At 38.4% G+C, this 20,552-nt stretch overlaps 1 protein-coding gene across 2 annotated transcripts in view; it reads left to right on the forward strand.

Moving 5' to 3' along the window:
* Abca12 (ATP binding cassette subfamily A member 12) overlaps nucleotides 1-20,552 on the forward strand; it is a 167,155-nt gene that overhangs the window by 102,141 nt on the left and 44,462 nt on the right. For both annotated transcript variants that reach the window (XM_040753380.1, XM_040753379.1), the window contains 11 exons: nucleotides 2,950-3,129; nucleotides 3,696-4,011; nucleotides 5,648-5,762; nucleotides 11,449-11,778; nucleotides 12,861-12,930; nucleotides 13,016-13,150; nucleotides 13,962-14,117; nucleotides 15,031-15,217; nucleotides 17,374-17,592; nucleotides 18,682-18,878; nucleotides 19,630-19,790. In XM_040753380.1, the coding sequence (XP_040609314.1) occupies nucleotides 2,950-3,129; nucleotides 3,696-4,011; nucleotides 5,648-5,762; nucleotides 11,449-11,778; nucleotides 12,861-12,930; nucleotides 13,016-13,150; nucleotides 13,962-14,117; nucleotides 15,031-15,217; nucleotides 17,374-17,592; nucleotides 18,682-18,878; nucleotides 19,630-19,790 (2,066 nt within the window). The remainder of the gene's footprint in view (nucleotides 1-2,949; nucleotides 3,130-3,695; nucleotides 4,012-5,647; nucleotides 5,763-11,448; nucleotides 11,779-12,860; nucleotides 12,931-13,015; nucleotides 13,151-13,961; nucleotides 14,118-15,030; nucleotides 15,218-17,373; nucleotides 17,593-18,681; nucleotides 18,879-19,629; nucleotides 19,791-20,552) is intronic.

Genomic DNA, 20,552 nt, shown 5'->3' on the forward strand with positions numbered 1-20,552 from the left:
AGTGCCCTGTGCCCATGAGAGAACTTCCCCTTTCTTCTGTATTTAGTATTTTATGAGTTATTGGAAGAAAAGTGAGACCATGTCTTCCCATGCTTTCTGTTACTTAGGGATAATGATATGTGAATACTTCCTAATCATGGTTAGTTTCAATGATTTTACAGCAAGGTACATAGTGTAAATGCAACTTTTATTTTAATCGTAGGAAGGCAGAAGTAAGACTGCACATTTTAGTTTTTTCCCTTCCATGATAACTCAATGAGAAGTCAGTCCTCAGAAGCATGGGAAGGGGAGATGACATCTGGCAGCATTTAACATTTGATCTCTGCTGGCCTCAGTATCACCAGGATGCAACTGGAAAAGGCTATAGAGTTAACAAAGGCAAATGTAGAGACTCAAAAGAAAATAAGCCTAAATCAGTATTCAAGGTCAGGTCTTCCACTCAGGGTCATTTAAAAGGAACAAGCTGCAGAGAATCAAAGGCAGCTGTCTGAACTTACATATTCTCTCTGCCAAGTCCCCACCTTCAACCTAAAGGATGCAAGACATCTAATTCAGGCTGTGTCTGATTCACTGTTGCTATGCAACCACAAGGATGAGGAAGGGATTGAGAGCATCAGAATTGGCAGCAGCAGAGCAAATACCCTCCTCCTCCCCAGCACTTCGGGGATACAAATGACTTAGATAGTAAGGCAGTGGGGAGGAATTATGTCTATATTTGTATGTAGCCATCTGATGTATAATTGCATGCATTTGATGATACTCAAACCCATTTGGTTAAAGAAAGGTATTAGGGGATTTATTTTCCAAAAGTAAATGGTAAGTCACCATTTGATAAAAATATCGGGGATAAACTATAAAGTTGTTAAATAAATTTTATCACCCCTAACTTTTAAAATAGGAGATGAGGCTTAGAATTTAAAACTAGAATAAAGTAAGTACAATAGTGAGCCTAGCACATTTGAAGGCCTGAGTTTGATGCTCAAAATTGATTACGCACACACACACACACACACACACACACACACGTACATACATATATATATATACATGTGCATATACATATATATGTTTGTCAATGATGCTTGTATTGTAATTACATCTGTAAGAGATGACACAGTTAGACCCTAGGGGTGTCGCTGCCTCTCCAAAGCATTTCCTTGAGTCATGTACAAACATGTCTAGAGGCTCCTTCCTTGTTATGTTGACTCCCAGTATCAGCTGAAGGCCTCAGCGTTCAACATGTAGCTCTCCCTCACCAAACTCTACATGAAGTAAAGGTTTTAACTTTAAAATGTACTGAGAAATGTATTTAGGGAGTTGCCCTTTGCAAGGAACAAGGACTTACTTTGGATAAGGTAAGGAACCTGTTCAGAAGGATTTATGATAGTCACAGCTCAGTCCTCATGATGAGCAAGTTAATAAAAACTTAATTGGTAAATGATTTGTTAACTTGTGATTTCATATTTACCCTTGGTCCCTGCTGCTTTCCTCACAAGGAGTCTTCCAACTGAAGAACAATTAAATTGTCTTTCTTCTGAAGTAATTACTTAAAATGAAATCCTGATCATTTTGTCTAGGTTAATTTAGACATTTATGGGGATGAGTCACGTAAGACCTTTTATTTTGTTTACCCTGGTGGTACCAGGAATCACATCGCACACCTCGTGCATTCGAGGAAAGTACTGTGCCACTGAGCTGTGCCCTTAACTTGTCTATTGATAATATAAGAAAATTCAAAGTATATAATATATACCTTCGGGTTTCTTTTCTTTTCTTTTTTGTTTGTTTTTTGAGGCAGAGTTTCTCTGTGTAGCTTTGGAACCTATCCTGGAACTAGCCGTTGTAGATCAGCCTGGTCTCAAATTCACAGAGACCCTGTGCCTCTGCCTCTGCCTCCCGAGTGCTGGAATAAAAGGCATATGCCACTACCACTTGGCTTTATCTTAAGGTTTCTTAAATGTTTCTGTATTGTGACTTTTGCTTTCAAGATTTTGCTTTGTTTTAAGTTATTTGGATATATGTACACCTTTGTGAGGGTATGTACAGGCACCCACACCCAGAGGGTGTCAGACCCCCTGGAGCTGTAGTGGCTGGTGACTGTGAACTACCTGATGTGGATCTGGAAGCTGAACTCTGGTTTGCAAGTACTTTTAACAGCTGAGCCACCTCTCCAGTCCTTCTGTTGTCCAGCTTATACTCTGCATAGACTTTCTTTGTTTAAAATTCTTAAACATTTTTTTGTCCAAAGGAAACATTTTTGTTTAGCTTATTTAAAACAATCATAGCTAGCTTGTGGTTTATTACCTACATGACATATTTATCTATTCGGTGTGTGCAGTATACATGTAACATGTTCATGTGTATGCATATGGAGAACGAAAATAGCTCTCTCTCTCTCTCCTCTCCATCCTTTTTTTTCTTTTTTGAGACGGGGTCTCTCACTGAACATGAAACTTGCCAATTAAGCTAAACTGACTGGCCAGCAGGCTTCAGGGATTTTTCTGTTTCTGCTTCCACCCCAACCCTTGTCAATATGAGCATTGTCATGCTTGGCTTTTACATGGCTGCTGAGCATCCAAACTCAGGGTTCCTCTGCTTGCCTGCTAAGTGCTTTGCCTATTGAACCATCTCCTCAGCCACTACATGCGTAATTTTAAGGATGTATTCATCCTTAGTCCTTTGTTATTTAAATTGTAGCAGAGTATACTTCTGCATTATCTTACATCTCTTTGAGCCTGGGTTGACTGTATTTGTAACTAACTTAACATTCTCCTAAAGGAATTTCTGTAGAACTGGCATGTAGAATAGTAGGTATTTTTCAAAGACAATTCTACTACCACCTTATTGTTATAATTTAGTTTAATGGGTACCATTTGCTAAAAATAATCAGTATTTGTTTTATTACTTTTGGAATAAAGATGATAACCGTCACCCCCTTTGCTTCTTTAGATGTTCTTAGACTGAAACTAGAGAACAACATTGACATCATTGATCAACTGAACACGCTGTCTTCCCTGACAGTGAACATTTCTTCCTGTGTACTGTATGACCGCATCCAGGCAGCAGACACTGTGGAGGAGATGGAGATGGTGGCTGAAAAGCTTTACAAAAGCAATGAACTCTTTGGAAGTAAGTGCCGTCCCGTTAGTATTAGAGTGTCTGTCTGTACTAAAATGAACCAAATTCCTTCCTTACCTCTTTCATCTGGAACTAAAAAAAAAAAAAAAAAAAAAAAAAAACGTAGTCTGTAGGTCAGTACCTTTTCTAATGTCAGTGTAAATGAAAAACCTTCATTTAGCCAATCAGCTACATTGTCAAAGTACAAATGTCTTATTTCATTGCAGAAAAATTAAGAATGGAAAACATTAGGTAGTTCAAGGGTGAAGCTAAGTCCAGACTCATTATCAGTCAAGATTACCTATTTGAAAGTTTGTGGGGGCGGGGTTGGTAATTTAAACAAGTGGCTTACAGTGATATGTTTAATCTTTCACTTACTTTGTGATTATATTCTTAACTCCAGCTTTGAATCCTTGAGGTTGACACCTCTTAGAAATCAACCTTCTAAAATAAGAGCCTGGATCCACTGTCCTCTTACTAACTCATTTGGCTGGCTGCTCCCTAAGTATGCCCTCTGACCTGTGAGTGATGGTGCCCATAAAATAACTTTTGTGCTGTTGTTGCTGTTTTATTTTTAGGTGTCATTTTTAAGCTTCCATCTAACAGAAGCTCACACAGAGGCTACGATTCTGAAAACGTCTCTCTTCCTCCTATCGTAAAATATACTATCCGCATGAGTCTGAAGACTGCTCAGACCACAAGGAGCATAAGAACCAAGATTTGGGCCCCGGGGCCACACAATTCTCCATCACACAACCAGATCTATGGCCGGGCTTTCATTTACTTGCAGGATAGTATTGAAAGAGCAATCATTGAATTACAAACAGGAAGGAACTCGCAGGAGGTGGCTGTCCAGGTTCAAGCAGTTCCCTATCCCTGCTTCATGAAAGATAAGTAAGTGAGTGGACCTACAGGCCTTGCGAGTGGTGAAACCCCCTTTGAGAAAGTCCCTTATGCCTTGACATATCAAATGGTGGGGAAGATATTCACTGAGTCTTTGCCCTATGTTTAGAACCTAAAATAGAGCATGCCTGGATGTTTCATTAAGGAATGGAAGCCCCAGCACATTGCATTCTTTGTGACAATAAGATCATAAAGTCTTATATGTAAATTTAGACTCTTTGTTACATCTGAAATCCTTTTCCATGTGTTATTTCATTTGTTTTACCATTGTCCCTTGTCAATTAAATGGAAGCAGTGTCATCATCCATAGTTTTCAGATAAAAATGAAATCCAGAGAGCCTGAGTCACTTGACCTAAGATATATGGCTGATCCTGCCCTGGGCTATCTGATAACAGTACCTGCATTTTCTAAGTACTGGACCAGACCTAAATCACACTCTTGGAAGGAGCTTTACAAGTGTGTTGTTATTAACAAATAGGAGCCCTTAACCTAATTCTACAGCTAGAAATTGTAACAAGAATGGACCAGGTCCAAGATAAAATTCACCAACAAATGTTCTATTATAAACATCTGCCCCAGGAAACAAATTATGTATGTCCTTTCCCCCTGAAAAGCATCCTTCTCAGTAGCAATACATTTCTGCACACTAAAGTGATCGGTAACAAGTGCTAGTGACCTCGTGGTCCATCGATATTTTGCATTTTCCTCAAGTGTCTAAGAATGGTCTTGGGACCTTTCTCTAAATGGAAGCTTTGGTCAGCCCAAGATGCAAAACAGATTAGCGCAGAACCTCACCAAGAACAGCCTTGCCTATTGAAGGGTTGTGAGCATCAGAACCGTGGCCTCCTGGGTACCACCACCACCAGCATCTGGGAAGATGTTCACAAGCACATTCCTGGTCTGTCCATATATAATAAATGAGCAGGCTTCAGTTTGAGACCAGGACTCTGTTTTTATGAAGTTGGAGGGTGCTTGTGCTATGCAGTCAACTTGGAGAAACGCCTAATAAGATCTTTCAGGCATTATGACTGGCCACTCATGAATTAATGTGGGGCTTTCGAAGGGCCCTCTACTTCAACATATTGTCCAAAAAAGACATTTCTGCATTTCTGAAATACCTTCAAAGAATTCAAGTTCTTTGTATTTTAAATCAAATGTTCTGGATTTCGTATTATCTAATTTAGGGAAATTTAGTTTAATAATCTTCACAAACCTCCTCAAAAGTTAACGTAGTCATTTTGGACACTGCCACTTTTAGATAAGCATGCCAGTCATCATCTGATTTTTGAATCTGCCATTCAGATAAGCAAAGTATTGAGTTTTGTACTTATAGCTGTATAATGATTTTCCCAACCAGGACATACTCAAATGCAATTTAAACAATATGGCAGTTTTCTCTAACCACCCAGAGCTGTGTTTTTACTCTTGCACTGCCACAGTAAGGAAAATGATAGCCCGCTGTTAAGTCAGCTTCCCTGGTCATAAACAGTGGCACCATATTAATAGTTATTCTGAGCTCCCTAATGGGAGTGTAATTTCCACATGCACAGGTGTGTACTTCTTGCACTCTGCAGTCTGCAGGGCCGCATTCATTCTGATGACTGAATCCTCTGTTTCCTCTCACAGCTTCCTCACCAGTGTCTCCTATTCCCTTCCGATCGTGCTCATGGTCGCCTGGGTTGTATTTATAGCTGCCTTTGTTAAAAAGCTTGTTTATGAGAAGGACCTTCGGCTCCATGAGGTACGTTGTTAATCTTTTCTTGTTGTGAATAGGTCCTAATCATAGATCAGCGAATTACTATGACTTGCATCACGCCTATTCAGCCTCAGCCAGAATAGTCCACATCTTTCAAATTAGAAAGACAAACATTTTACAGATCACAAAGGTAGTCTTTATTTTGTTTTCTCAAAAGTGACACGAAAGACATCTAATAAAGTACTTCTGAGAAGACAAAACCAGAGTAATATTGAATAAAATATTAATATAATCATGATCCTCACAATAATATTTTTCCAGAGTTATTACCTATAAGATGTAGGCTCTAACAAGATTTATCAGTTTATGTACTGATACTATCTAGGAACAAAGATGGCAGACATGGTAACCAAGTGAACTCCTTGTACGTATAGACTCAGACATGGATACTGACATGAGGTTTATTTTGTTTTGTTTTTCAAGAACAAATTCTCTTTCCATTATACTTTTTCTCTCGCAATCATCTTCCAGTTACAATTTGCTAAATGATTTAAGCCCCGCTGACTTCCCAACTGTATGCCATGGTTCCTAACGACAGTCTGAAAAGTTTGAATTCACACCTCAAACCCTAATTGGGTTGCACAGTCCTTTCTACCTTGTATGTCTCAGGTTCCTGGTCCTCAAAAGTGGGTCTTCAAAGATTAAAGGATGAATTTGAAGCAGAAAGCTGTGGTAGACACTGAGCTGTTTTATACTTCAAAACAGATCCCTGCCTCAAATATGTTACTCATGATAGAAACAACAAGCATACTTATGCATGGGTGTCTATATACTCATGTGCTTAAGTGCATACATATGCATGTTGCACACTCATCACTTTGTTTTGTCTTAGAACATAGTGCTGTTTGAATGCATCCATGTATGTAACCCAAAATACCAGAGCATAATGTGGTCCTTTTTCAGTAGAAGAGATGAAAGGCATACCTTTAACAGTGAACCATTTCTGTGTGCTAGCTCTACACCTTCACTTAGTAGACATCCACCTTCAAGTTTTAACCACATGACCACAGGGTCAAAGTCACACAGTGGAAAAAATCACTGAATTGGAATAGAACACGAGGCTTTGAGTCTTCTGTTTCTGCTAGTCATGTTTGCTTCAGCCTCATACCTAAACTCAGCATCTTTTTTTTTTTTGCTCTAGACATCATTTAGCACAATATTACAGTATGGAGATGTCTCATAACAGAGAAGGTGTTCGATTACCTATATTATCTTTCTCTAAGATATTGGCTCGTTTTTTTAGAAGCCTCTGAAATTAGGATGCAATTGACACAGTACCATGACTTACTCAGTAATAATTTTTCTTTCTTTGATGGCATGCAAATTAATGTCACATCTTAAAAACAATGGCATCCTAAACTCAAAGGGAAACAGCATAGCTGTGAAATGAATTTGTGGAGGACGTGGAATGAATGGAATGTCCCCAATGACTCCAGCTTGTCTCTCTACTGCCCTCAGTTCACAGCCACCTCCTTCTCAGAGATGAGATGGCTGTGTGTGCCTGGAAGTGAGAGTGAAGGTGAAGACTATGAATCTAGTTAATCACTATCATCAGGGGTGTCTTGACCTCCACCCAAACCTTTGCTAAACCATAGCTGCTTTCCTTCAGTAGTGCAGACTTTGAAGACATTTTGAGAATGATGACAGTCAATCTCTTTGGTTACCAGAAACTTGAAATTACTTTTTAATGCTGTCATTTTACATTCAGCTAACATGTGAAAAAGTTACATATCCTACTTCTTTTTCATTCAAATTAAAACACAAAGGGTTAAAAAATTTGCTTTTTTATAACATTTTTAAAATTGGGTCAAGAAAATATATTTGGCTGTATCTTGATGAAGTCATTAAAATTTGACCCTGTCGTAATATGCCTCCAAAAACTTTACCTTTGGAAGTAGCACACATATTAATAACCCATAAGTCTATTTTTGAAATTAAGCCTTAAAATACTTTAAAAACTTCCTTCACATGTTTTGTTCTACAGTCTGTGTTTTTAACAATTATAATATTACAGCTCTAAAATGCTGATATTTTATAAAAGAATAAATCTTATTTTCAAAATTTTTTTGTGTTTTATGAGCTAGTTGTGTCTAGTTGATCTAAGACTCCATTGTTGGGAGTTTATATTCAGCTAGAGACAGAATTTTGGAGTTTTTCTGTAAGTTCAGACATGCAACCAAAGATATTTATGAGTTATTACCAAGAAGAACACAAGAATCTTCAGTACCCTAGGGCTTCATATTTAAATACCTTCTATTTGCTTTTATAACACATATCATTCCTTACTAGCAGGGATTTGAAACACTCCTAATAACAACACAACATCCTTTTTAACTTACAAAACTTTTTAAGCATTAATATAATCTTTTGTTAAGAAAATTAACTTTTAAAAATGAAATTAAAGATGCCATTATCCCTGATGACTTAGTGCTTGGCCTACTGTTGAATTGGATGACATTGCTGACAAGGAAATATATGAATATTCGTGGTTTCTCTTCATGAGTCAGGGTTCACCTCTAAACAGAAGCCTCTTAGGGATGTTCCTACAAATTCCTCTGAAATCTCTTTCTTAGTGACGGCTGTGAACTGGGCCAGCTTTGACCACTGTGTACCAAGGCTTTTCCAGTTATCAGATATTGATGAATTGCACTGTCAGGTTAGGGAGACTTGGGACAAGTGACTCTTTGACTACAAAGCTGGCACCTGACGTCTGCCACTTTGAGAAGGAACCAATAGCACCAAGAAAGCACAACCAGTCATTCTCTGTGGTGCATCTTCCAACCACAGCTTTGGTCTTCTTTGTCACCACAAACTTGGCAGCAACTTGCAATGATTTATACATGACTTGTCTCTCAGAGCCCTTTCTCATTATGGATACAGCTGTCCTCGTGACACAAAATCCTAAAGCTCTGCACTGAACTTCCAAGAACAGCCCAGCAAAGCTGTATCAGTGAAAAGTGAAATGACCAGTCTCAATGTTTTATCAGCTCTTAACAGTAAGAATTACATCTTGAGTTTAAAAGTCTTCTAATTACTGTGATGAGCACCTTCACTGTTAGGTGTGAGGCTTGCCAAACTGTTGTTTAATAAGTCTATGAGTGGAGAATATTCTAGATGCATCAAGACTTTAAGTTGGGACTGCTGGTCACCAGGGGAGAAAAGCATGTTTAAACACATGATGTACACATTATTTTGTGGTCTAGATGTAGCCTAGATATGTTATCGTCACCTTAGAAAATATATTGACATTGTTTCTTACTCGCAAGCATTGCAATTGGAGGGAGTGTTGCTTTTTATAGGTCACAAAAGATTAAATAGTTTAGTGATGTGTGCATACCAGTTGGTTATGCTCAAGTATCCATAAGTAATTAAATTTTAAAATGCAAATAACATCCAGGGATGATAAAAAGAGCTTGTATGTCAGAATCACCCTGGGATTGATGAATATTTCTGAAGTGCAGTCATAAAAAATGACACAATAATTTTCTTTAGCTGGATGGGGAATATGGGAGGAATTTCTAGAGTAAAATCGTTGAATTTTTCTTCTTAAAAAATCAAAATATAATTTTGTTCTCAATAAAGACAAGCCTTGCAACTAGGGGAAACTTTACCCGGTGAATCATTGCTCAGTGCAGTTTCTTCCCTTTGACCCCTCCTCCTATTCCTATGGAAACATAGGTGAAGTCTTCATTGCAGAAGGCATGGGGCCAAGGAAGAGCACTAGAAAAAGGTGCAGAAGAGGACAAAGTTAAGAGGAAAAGTCACCGGTTTTTTTCTCAGTGGTTATTAGCATAAGGCCCACAGCTTAGATTGTTGGCAGGCAGGTAACTGTCTCCATGGTAACAAGAGCAAGCAGAGTTATCAAATGTGATAAACTTTTTTAAAATGCAGAAAACAAAATGTATTACATTTGGCTTGTGGAATAAAATGCCCAGTGCAATATTATTGTTGCTGTTGTTGTTTTTCTAGACAGGATTAAGAGAGAGAGACAAAAATTATTTATTCTTCAAAAATACTGGACTATAAAGCTGCTAGTGGAACATTTCTTTCATTATATTAAAAATGGGACATTAGCTGCATAAGTTTATTCTTAATCATTTATTAAGACTGGAAACTGAAATATCCAGGTTTCCTAAGTCTTCCATTTGTACCAAATTTAAGGCAATTGGAGTTGAAGGAAGGTTGTGGACATTAAACACATTTGCATTCTTGCACAAACAGACCTGATATTGTGATGAAATGTCTTGGCCCTGGAGATATCACTGAGTCAGAAAAGAATGTTATCTGAGAAACAGGTCTATAGCATCTAAGATGCTGTGGGTGTATGAATGCATCTTTGTAGGCAGGCTGACATAGACTATCCATTGATGTTAGTGATGAGGAGGTCACCACAAAAGGCAGAAGGTCATCCTCAGAACTGCGGTGTTTTGAATAATAAGAATCCACATCTATTCTGTTTCTCTCATGAAACAGGAGCAATAGTTATAGTGTTCATTAAGGCTTATTAAAAATAAATGAACTTTTATTATTTCAATATCTACATTGGGATTGAATTTAAACAATGTACAGCTTTTTCCCAGAGTGAAATATTTATACCTGAGCAAATGTCAAGTTCATGCTGTAAAAATCATAGAGGAGACACCATAAATATGGTCCCTGATTCTAGAACACTTTAATCTAGAGAAGTCAGCTAGATAGTGTCAAAATGAGTACTGTAATGTGCATATAGGTGTGTGTGTGTATGTGTGTGTGAGCATGTGTGTCTGTTTGTATATGTGGTGTGTGTGTGAGGTCTGTGAGTGTGAGTGTGTGTGAATTTGTGTGTATATGTGCATGTGGGAGTATATATGTATATGTGTGAGTACATACATGTATGTGTGTAGTGTGTGTATGTATGTGTGTGTATATGCATGTGTCTGAATGTGTATGTATGTGTGCATGTATGCATGTGAGTATGTATGTACAAGTGAGTGTGTGTATAAGTATGTGAGTATGTATGTGTGAGTGTGCATGTATGTATATACATGTGAGTGTGTGTATGTGTGTGAGTGTGTGTATGTGTGTGAGTGTGCAGGTGTGTGCGTATTGCTAGGGACTGAACTCAGGACCTCTGGCAGTTAAGCAGGTGCTCCATACTCAATTATTTATTTTCTGGATGTGTGTGTGTGTGTGTGTGTGTGTGTGTGTGTATAAGAGAGAGAGAGAGAGAGAGAGAGAGAGAGAAACAGAGATAGAGATGGAGAGAGACAGAGACAGAGAGACCAAGCAAGTTTACCATTGCGTATGTATTTGAAGTCAGAACGCAACTTTCAGGAGTCTGTTCTCCTTGTCACCTTCTAAGATCTGGTATCGAATCCAGGTCATCAGGTCTACAAGCAAGTGCCTCTACCCAGTGAGTTATCACACTGGTCCTAGGAATGTACATTTTTATTCACAAGAAAGGTCTTCTACAACAGAAGCATTGTCTGTGTTGGAGTGCCACTTTGGAAACTTAAATTCCAAGAGGAGCTGGCAAAAAGAGAGCTTAGCAATCAAAGAGAATTCACATAGAATGTTCAAACGTATACTTTCATATGAGGAAGCTCTTGGACATTTTGTCACGATGCAGAAGGAATTGTCACTTAGGGATTCATCAACCAAAGAAACACCTAACTCTCCCTTTTTCTTCTAGTACATGAAGATGATGGGTGTGAACTCCTGCAGCCATTTTTTCGCCTGGCTTATAGAAAGTGTTGGATTTTTACTGGTTACTATTGCAATTCTCATCGTTATACTCAAGTTTGGCAATATTCTTCCCAAAACAAATGGTTTCATTTTGTTCCTGTACTTTTCGGACTACAGTTTCTCAGTGATTGCCATGAGCTATCTCATCAGTGTTTTCTTCAACAATACCAACATTGCAGCTCTGATTGGAAGCCTCATCTACGTCATTGCCTTTTTTCCATTTATTGTTCTTGTTACAGTTGAGGATGAGTTGAGCTATGTTATAAAAGTATTCATGGTAAGTCAACTGTTGGAGTGTGCCATAGTGTGATATAAATGCCTCTCCCCCTTAGTTCATTGAAAGAGTCTCATGTTGAAAGTTCACATATATAATTAAAAATTAAGTGACAGCAAAATAAACTTAATTCTTCTAATGATAGTTCTTTGTAACTGCTGTCTTCTCTGAGAGGAAACATTTTTCCCACAGCTTCTAGAACCATTAATGATGCTGCTAAGTTATAGTTCTTGATCAGTTAAAATATTACCTGCCATATTTTAGAGATCACCAAGAATTCTGACTTCTCTGGTTCAAATCCTTAAACATTGCATGACCTTCTGTGTTAGAACCATTCTCATATATGAAAATTACTCATGGTTTTCATGAGTAACACATAGCCTGAAGGAATAGTGATGGGCACATTGACAGCATGTACTCAAATTTGAATTCTTTCCTTTGGCTTTTCTTAATTCAGAAGCACTAAATTGAAGAATAAGATGACTGAATTTAAGATTCAGAGAGCAGAGTCCTTCCCGTAATATTAAAGCTTTACTGTTCATAGACATAGATTTGATGAGTAACTTTAATTCGATACTGACTGCTCTAAGCTTAAACAAAACTTAAAATTATAATTTGTAGTGATTATCAATATTCAACCAATAATATTTTAGTGTATTCTCATTCATAATTCTATCACCTGAAATAAATTTAGAAACATTTTCTGGCCCTGATTTCATTTGATTTGTCTTCCTACTCTATTACTCTGCAATTTCCTGCCTTATAAATTTGTGAGCAACATTTAATAAGCTTAAACATATATTTTGGATTCTTAAAAAGCAGTCTCCAAGTTTATTTCATCTTTCTCTGTTTCTCCGCTCTCTCTAGTCTTTCTTTCATCTCTCTCTCTGTCTCTGTCTCTGTCTCTGTCTCCCTCTCTCTCTCTCTCTCTCTCATTGCAGTGTTTTTGGCAAGGGACTTCAGTATTTTAAAATAGACTTAGAGAGTGAGCATAAATTTCTCCTATATGACTAACACTTTAAGCGTTTTAAGACCGTCTAGGTGAAGTCGACTGGCACTATCACCACTGTTCATTTTCTTCTCAGAGCCTGCTGTCCCCAACAGCATTCAGCTATGCAAGCCAATATATTGCACGGTATGAAGAACAAGGTGTTGGTAGGTTCAATGTCTTTAAAACAGGATTTTATCTATAACTGTGATGTGTGCCAAAGAGGAATAAATAACTGTGTTCAATTTCTAGGTCTTCAATGGGAAAACATGTACAAGTCCCCTGTTCAAGATGATACCACCTCATTTGGATGGCTGTGCTGTCTAATTCTAGCAGACTCTTTCATTTACTTCTTTATTGCTTGGTACGTCAGGAATGTCTTCCCAGGTAGGAACCTGCATTCCATAGATACACGCTTCTTGTGGCTGTCTTCACTGTAAGTCAGCTAATACCAATAGTTGGCTTGCCATATGCAATCTCCAAAGCAGTATACTAAAACCCTAAATTCGCCCAAATCTTCAGATTAAATACGATGCAGTGTTCCTTTTGTGGTAGTTCTTTCAAAGACAGAGTAAATTCAAAACCATGCGATAGTATCAAGTCAACCCAGTCTCTTTCCAAATAGAAGCATGGTGCACTGTAAGACCTGGGTTTCTTAGTTTTATGAAGAATGAACTATATTCTAAAACAGAGATTGAATTCCCACTTTGGTTCTCAAGCATTTATCCTTTCTAACAGACTTAAGTGTTTTTTCACTAAGTGTTATTGATATGTTTGCATTTTTTGGTGGATGAGTGAGTAAAATTACATGCTTTTATTTGCACAAAATGGTTATAAGAGATGACTGTCTTGAGACAGAAAGCATTTCAGTGCTGGGACTTGGAGTAGGATCATGGAGTATACAAAGGAATCCTATGAGAATTCGGTGGAGTTACAGAAGTAGTCTTAACATCAGACTGTGGTGATGCTTGCTTTGTACATGAACAAAAATCATCCAACTGCACACTTAAGATGACTAAATTTGTAAAACAACTGTACTTACTGACATGTCTTTAAAAAGAGATGATCTTTTTGGCTTTGTTTTGTGAACTGAAATCACTCTTTTAGTTTGTGTAGTATCCTACAAAATGAAGCAATTTCCTGAACCATTTATAGTGTTTCATTTCATTTCATTCTTCTTCATGCATCCTCATTACAGGGACATATGGCATGGCAGCTCCGTGGTATTTTCCAGTACTTCCTTCTTATTGGAAAGAGCGATTTGGATGCGCAGAGGTGAAGCGTGAGAAAAGCAATGGCCTTATGTTTACCAATATCATGATGCAGAACACCAACCCTTCTGCCAATAAGACAAGTAAGTCAATAGCATGTATCATTATAAGAGAAATGACATAAAAATTACATGAGTAGTGGATTTAACTACATTTTTCTAAACGATAAAATTATCATCCTTTTAGTCATGCATGAGTATGACTACTCATCTGTGTTTACACTCTTACAGGGATTGAATTGTGCCTTCTCCTGGGCTCATTAGCTCAGTTGGTTAGCATATGCTGCTAATTAAACCAAGACTGTAGATCCCTTTGTGGTCCAGTTAGACTCACACAGAGAAAAATTTTGTTCCTTGCCCACAGCCTGCATCCCTTATTCTAGCCATCTGCTACCAGTCATAAGAGTAACCAAGGAACAAAAATGGGTAATGTAGCATAACCCACAGCTGATGTGAGAAAAACAGTGCAAAGTTCACACCTCACTGACATGGGGTGAGTGCTACTGTCTCTATGAAAAGATGCCCTGTGTATGTGGTGGGGTAGTGATGCCTAAAGAAGGAATGGATAGGAAAATTAGCTGGATTTGGTAAGCCACAGATCTGATAAAACTTTATTACTGTAAAACCACAACTTGAAAACATTTATTTCATAAAATGAGGCCATCTTTCCCAATCAGAAAACAAGCCTTCTGGGTTATCTATTGAATATTTAAGATCTGTTTAAAACAGGAAAGTCGTAAAATTACAATACTCTATTCAAGAACTGCTTTTTCCCAGAGAGAAGGCTAAAACACAAAGCCCTATGGGATGTGGCTTTGTACTCTTGCTCATTCTGCAGGCAGGTCAGAAGGAAGCCAGAGAATACAATAAATCAGTTGTTCTGACCTTTTTAAACTTAAAGATTATATTTATATAATCTCCAATTTTTAAAGGAAAGTCTAACCCAGGTCCATTAATTACTGATGAACTTCCAACTCTTCTCTTGGTTTCTTTCCAGGTCCTGACTGTGCATTCCCCTCCAACATTGAACCTGAACCTAAAGATCTCCAAATTGGAGTTGCCCTTCATGGGGTCACAAAGATGTATGGCTCAAAGACGGCTGTTCAAAACCTCAATCTGAACTTTTACGAAGGGCACATTACTTCACTGCTAGGGCCAAATGGAGCTGGAAAAACCACAACCATGTATGTTATTTTTCAACTACATGTCAAAGAAGGATATTATTAATGATAGCTTTTTATAAACTAAAGTCCCAAACTAAGAAGAAAGCAGATCTATTAAACCCTCCAGGTTCAACTTGTCCATGGTAGAATGAAATGTAAACCAGAGAGTCCAAACTATGAACTCTAAGACCCTTTAACACAGTTCCTCATGTTGTGGGGACTCCAACCGTAAAATTGTTTCCTTGCTATTTCATAACTGTAGTTTTGTTACCATTATAAATTGTAATGTAGGTATCTGATATGCAGCATATCTGATATATGATTCCCAAAGAGATGAGGACCCACAGGCAGAGACCCACTGTCTTAGGGGATAGAGCTTCCTGCAGCACAAGGTGTACATATTGAGATAGGAGCTGTTGGTGAACATTCAGTAGTGCTGTTCTGTTCAAAAGGAGTGTGCTCTCTGGTTAATTTCTGGTCTGGGGTTCATACTGATGTATCTGTCAGTCTGTCCGTTTGATTTGTATTTCTTTCCAGGCCAGGTATAAAGCTGAGTTTGTACATCCTAGCATGAACACACAGCCCCATCTTCTCTACTACAGGAAGCACTTACCTTGATTCACAAAAAAACAAAGAATTGCCAGCATCACACACAGGTCACGGTCAAGAGCTGCTTTCTCTCTACTGACTGTCCTGTGACAAGACAGAGGGAGGATCAGGTTCCCAGATTCCTAGATATTTTTATCGTTTGTGTGTTTGCTGTGATGCTTTGCCTCCAGTTCTCCACCTGTGCATACTCGCGTCAGTGCTAAGATATTGTTGGATCCCAGCCCTTGAGGAAATGTTTCCCTTGCTCTATGTTCTATTTTTAATCATCTTGAGTAAGTTCAGTGACTTCTCAAATGCTGGCATCAACACTTATCTCTAAGTGACTGGAGACAAGTGAAGGCCATGAGAAGAGTAAACATGCAGTCTCTTATTTGTATGACCTGTTAAAACCCAGGGGTGGCTTTCTAGAATACAACACTTACAAAGAACACTTATAAAGCACATTTACCCAATGGGAAATAAGAGGCTGCGGAGAAAAGAGATAGTGAATGTGCTTGAAAAGATTCTAATTTTGGCTGAGAATGCCATTTATTATTTATTTGTTTGTTTGTTTGTTTGTTGAGATAGGGTTTGTCTGTGTAACCAGCCCTAGACAGTTGAGAACTTCTCTAGACTTTCTGAGGATTGTGCTATAATGGAGGGAGGAGATGATTACTAAATAACTCCCCAACTGACTAAACACTTGCAAGGGTTTTCTAGGTAGAAATACTTTGGCCATAATACAGAGAATGAATGGGACTGAAGATGGCCTGTTGTTTCAGAAGCAGGCATGTGGTGATGACTTCTGCCCTCTGGTGGTAGCAGATGTTGGCAGTTAGGCAACCAAGAGACCAACAAGGTGTATACATGACTGCTGAAACACAGCCTTGTGCAAACAATATATGAATTCATCCCTCAATGAAGGAGGGAGAAAGATATGGTATCGTGGTTAAGACCATACTAAGTCTGAGGACCTTGTAAGGCAGTGGTTCTCAACCTTCCTAATGCTGAGACCCTTTAATACAGTTCCTTGAGTTGTGGTGACACCCAACCATAAAATTATTTTGTCGCTACTTCATAACCTTAATTTTGCTATTGTTATAAATCCTAATGTAAATATATGATATGTGACCCCTGTTATTCAATGCCCATAGACTTAGAACCATTGTTATAGGTACCTCATGATGATCTAGCATGGTCTGTTGGGTTCATAGGACAAGCCTGGGATTAAGTGATACAGTCTAGTTGGGATACATCAATTGGAGATTTGCCAGTCTATAAATAGGATTCCAAGGAAACACAGTAATGTTCAAGGAGAGAGTGTACTTTCAACTAAAAAGCACCCCCAGTTTGAACATTATTACCACTACCATCATCATGCAGTGTTTGCACAACACCCAAAAATAACTAAAAGCTTAAAAGTCATTTTTTATTTTTTCATTCCCACTTGATGCCTTTTTATTTCACAGCTTGCCTTCACTTAAAGAGATGCACTCCAACATTTTTTTCTAACCTATGAGATATATTTAGTTTTGCTATCTAGTTTGAGTGATTGGTCCATACCTAATTTATTGCATCTTCATTTACAGCTCCATGCTGACTGGACTGTTTGGTGCCTCAGCAGGTACTATTTTTGTATATGGGAAAGATATCAAGACAGACCTAAATACTGTTCGGAAAAACATGGGAGTCTGCATGCAGCATGACGTCTTGTTCAGTTACCTCACCACCAAGGAGCACCTTCTCCTGTACGGCTCCATCAAAGTCCCTCACTGGACCAAAAAGCAGCTCCATGAGGAGGTTAAAAGGTGAGTTAAGCCAGAAGCAAGGGTGCTGCTTGTTAGCCTTTCCCAAACACACACACACACACACACACACACACACACACACACACACACACACATATATATACATATGTTCTGGAAGTAAAAACAATAGGAAATATTCTCTCACAAACATGTTTGCTTCATTTTCTATTTTTCTGGTAACACACATAATTTATATTGCTATCTCCAGCTGGTTATACACATTGTTCAACTCTTCCTCGGTGCCTGATATGGTGCCCTGATCCTTTGTTTTTGTTCTGCATGCATACTGCACTCCAACGCCTTTTAACTAGACTTCCAGCTCTCCTGCCCCATCTTATCTATTCTTATTAAAGAGCTGTCAAAGTGAGCTTTGTCAACTGCAAATCAGACCACGATATTCCTGCATCACCTAAAGTGACTTTCGTCACACTTAGTAAACATTCCATAATGTCATTACCAAGGCCTACCAGACCCTACAAGACCTGTCCTCTGTCTCATATCAATTTTCTTTCACACTCTCTGTTCAGTCTGCTCTGTGAACTTAAGATACCCATACCCTTGACTACAAACAACTGACTCTCACAAGTCTTTCTCCTTGCTCTTCACAATTTACCCCATCCTTCCTGAGAGTCATTTGACCTCCTCTTGGCCAAATGATAATTTTTGGTCTTTTCTCATCTTACTTTTTCTGACAGTGACTACTATATATACAGACCTAAAACAATATGCACCAACCACTCTTTCTCTTTTATTTCCTATGATATTAATTGTGTGTTGATTACCACCTGGTATATTATAAACTCTCTTGACATTATGGCTATCTAATGGAGTTTCTTCACATTCTGAACACACTGCACACAATCTCTTTACGAGCATGTTTTTTGTCTGTTCATTGCTTTTCCCTAGGACCTATGACGTGATCTGGCACAAAAAAGTCCAATGTTCTAACCATTTGTCAAATGCACAGACTATATATTCTCTTGTGCTTTTTTTCTTAGTAATTATTTTTATGATAAGATGGTAAATGCATGTCATTAAAGACATACTCCTTGATTAGTGAACACAATAGCACCATTAATTATTTTGAAGGACTTTAAAAGACACTGGCCTGTATAACCATCGCCATAAAAGAGTTGGAACATTGTCTGGAGGAATGAAGAGGAAATTGTCCATATCCATAGCTCTCATTGGTGGATCAAGGGTAGTGATTCTTGATGAACCATCTACTGGAGTCGACCCGTGTTCTCGAAGAAGTATATGGGATGTCATATCCAAGAATAAAACTGGTATGAATGTTTTTTCATAACTTCTCCATGGGACAGTCATAAGTCTACACTCAGGGTTATGCAAAATTAAGTTGAAACTTTTTCTGCATATAATACAATACCCTCAAACTGTCTGAGGTGGACTCTTTCTTTTCCTAAGATTTCTCAGTGAGATGTATGTGTCAGTTAGTTAATACCTATCTAGTACTCACTGTGAGTTGAACTTAATGAGCATTTTGGGATTGTTTAGATCCAATGGCAGTTCCAAAGTCTGCATGGACTCTAATTGGAGATACCAAACATACACAAGTGAAAATAAACCAAAAAACAAACTAAATAAGTAGTAATCAAACAGGAGTGGATCAATCAAAGAGGAATATTTAAAAAAGTCTTTAAAATTACTGCTGTTTCATAGTAAAGGAAGGAAAGTGAGCAAGAGTGAGAGAGAGCAGGAGAGGGAGGGAGTGCACACTGAAACAATAGAAGCAAAACTCTGACGAATGAGAGTTACTGATGCACACAAATGATAGAAGGACATTAGCTGTAAAGCTTAGTAAGGACCCGCTTGCTGCCAAATTACATATAAGAAACCCTCCTGTATATCTAAGAGCACCCTTCTGAATTTCCCTGTGATACTTATAGAGGTTCACTCACCTCAGTCTAGTACCATTCTTGTCCACAGAAATCTCAGAACTTGCTCTTGCTAATTCTGTTCCATGGAGCCTGTATCCTCATTTTTCATTCTATGCTGTTATTGACTTTGTTTTTTAAGCCAGAACAATCATCCTGTCAACACACCACTTGGATGAGGCTGAGGTGTTGAGTGACCGCATTGCTTTCCTGGAACAAGGTGGGCTCCGATGTTGTGGCTCACCATTTTACCTCAAGGAAGCTTTTGGGGATGGCTACCATCTCACACTCACCAAGAAAAAGGTTTGTAAGAGGGGAAGTGCACTATCTCATGGGGTGATGGGTTAAGTGTTCCTATGAAGTGCAGATCAATTCTCTCCAACTTGACTCATTGCTAAAGCTCCTCAATATGCTCCTTTGTGTGGTTCTCAGCAAGTATATTGGGGGGAAAAGCAGATTTCTGCTCTTATCTCAAGAGTATCTAATGTTGTTAGCTTCCCCAGAATTTACTAAACTTCTGGTAATTTCCCAGGTACTATCAATATTGCTGGCACTGCACAAAATGATGCCTCTTTAAAGGTTACTGGTGGACTGCCAGCCCCCCACCCCTCCCCCTTCCCCCGCTAATATTTCAGAGAAATTTAAATTTTCTGGCTTAGAGAAAGAAAATAAAGAGCACACATGAAGTCATGTCTTTACTGGGCAAGTGTTAGACTGTACAGTGGAAACTATGACTCAATCATCTTTTGGATGACTCCCTATCTAAGTTATTTTGGCATGACTTTCAAAATATATGAAGTAATTCAGGCTGAGGGGGGCTCTTTCCTTAGCTTAACTCAACTGCTTCCACCTTATGAGTGCTGTGCCCTTTTTCATAAATAGTGTTTTTGCTAATTCTTGGAGAATTCCATATGATGTAGTTTGATCATATTCATTCCCAATCTCCTCCATGTTTCCCTTTCCTACCAACCCAACTTTAGTTTTCTTCTCCACACCCATCCAAATCAAGTCCAGTTTGTATTGCCCAACTACTTTTATGATCAGGGACCTGCCATAAGTGTGGTC

Source organism: Mesocricetus auratus, unplaced genomic scaffold (assembly GCF_017639785.1).
Source record: "Mesocricetus auratus isolate SY011 unplaced genomic scaffold, BCM_Maur_2.0 Super-Scaffold_100010, whole genome shotgun sequence".
NCBI classification, from domain to species: domain Eukaryota; kingdom Metazoa; phylum Chordata; class Mammalia; order Rodentia; family Cricetidae; genus Mesocricetus; species Mesocricetus auratus.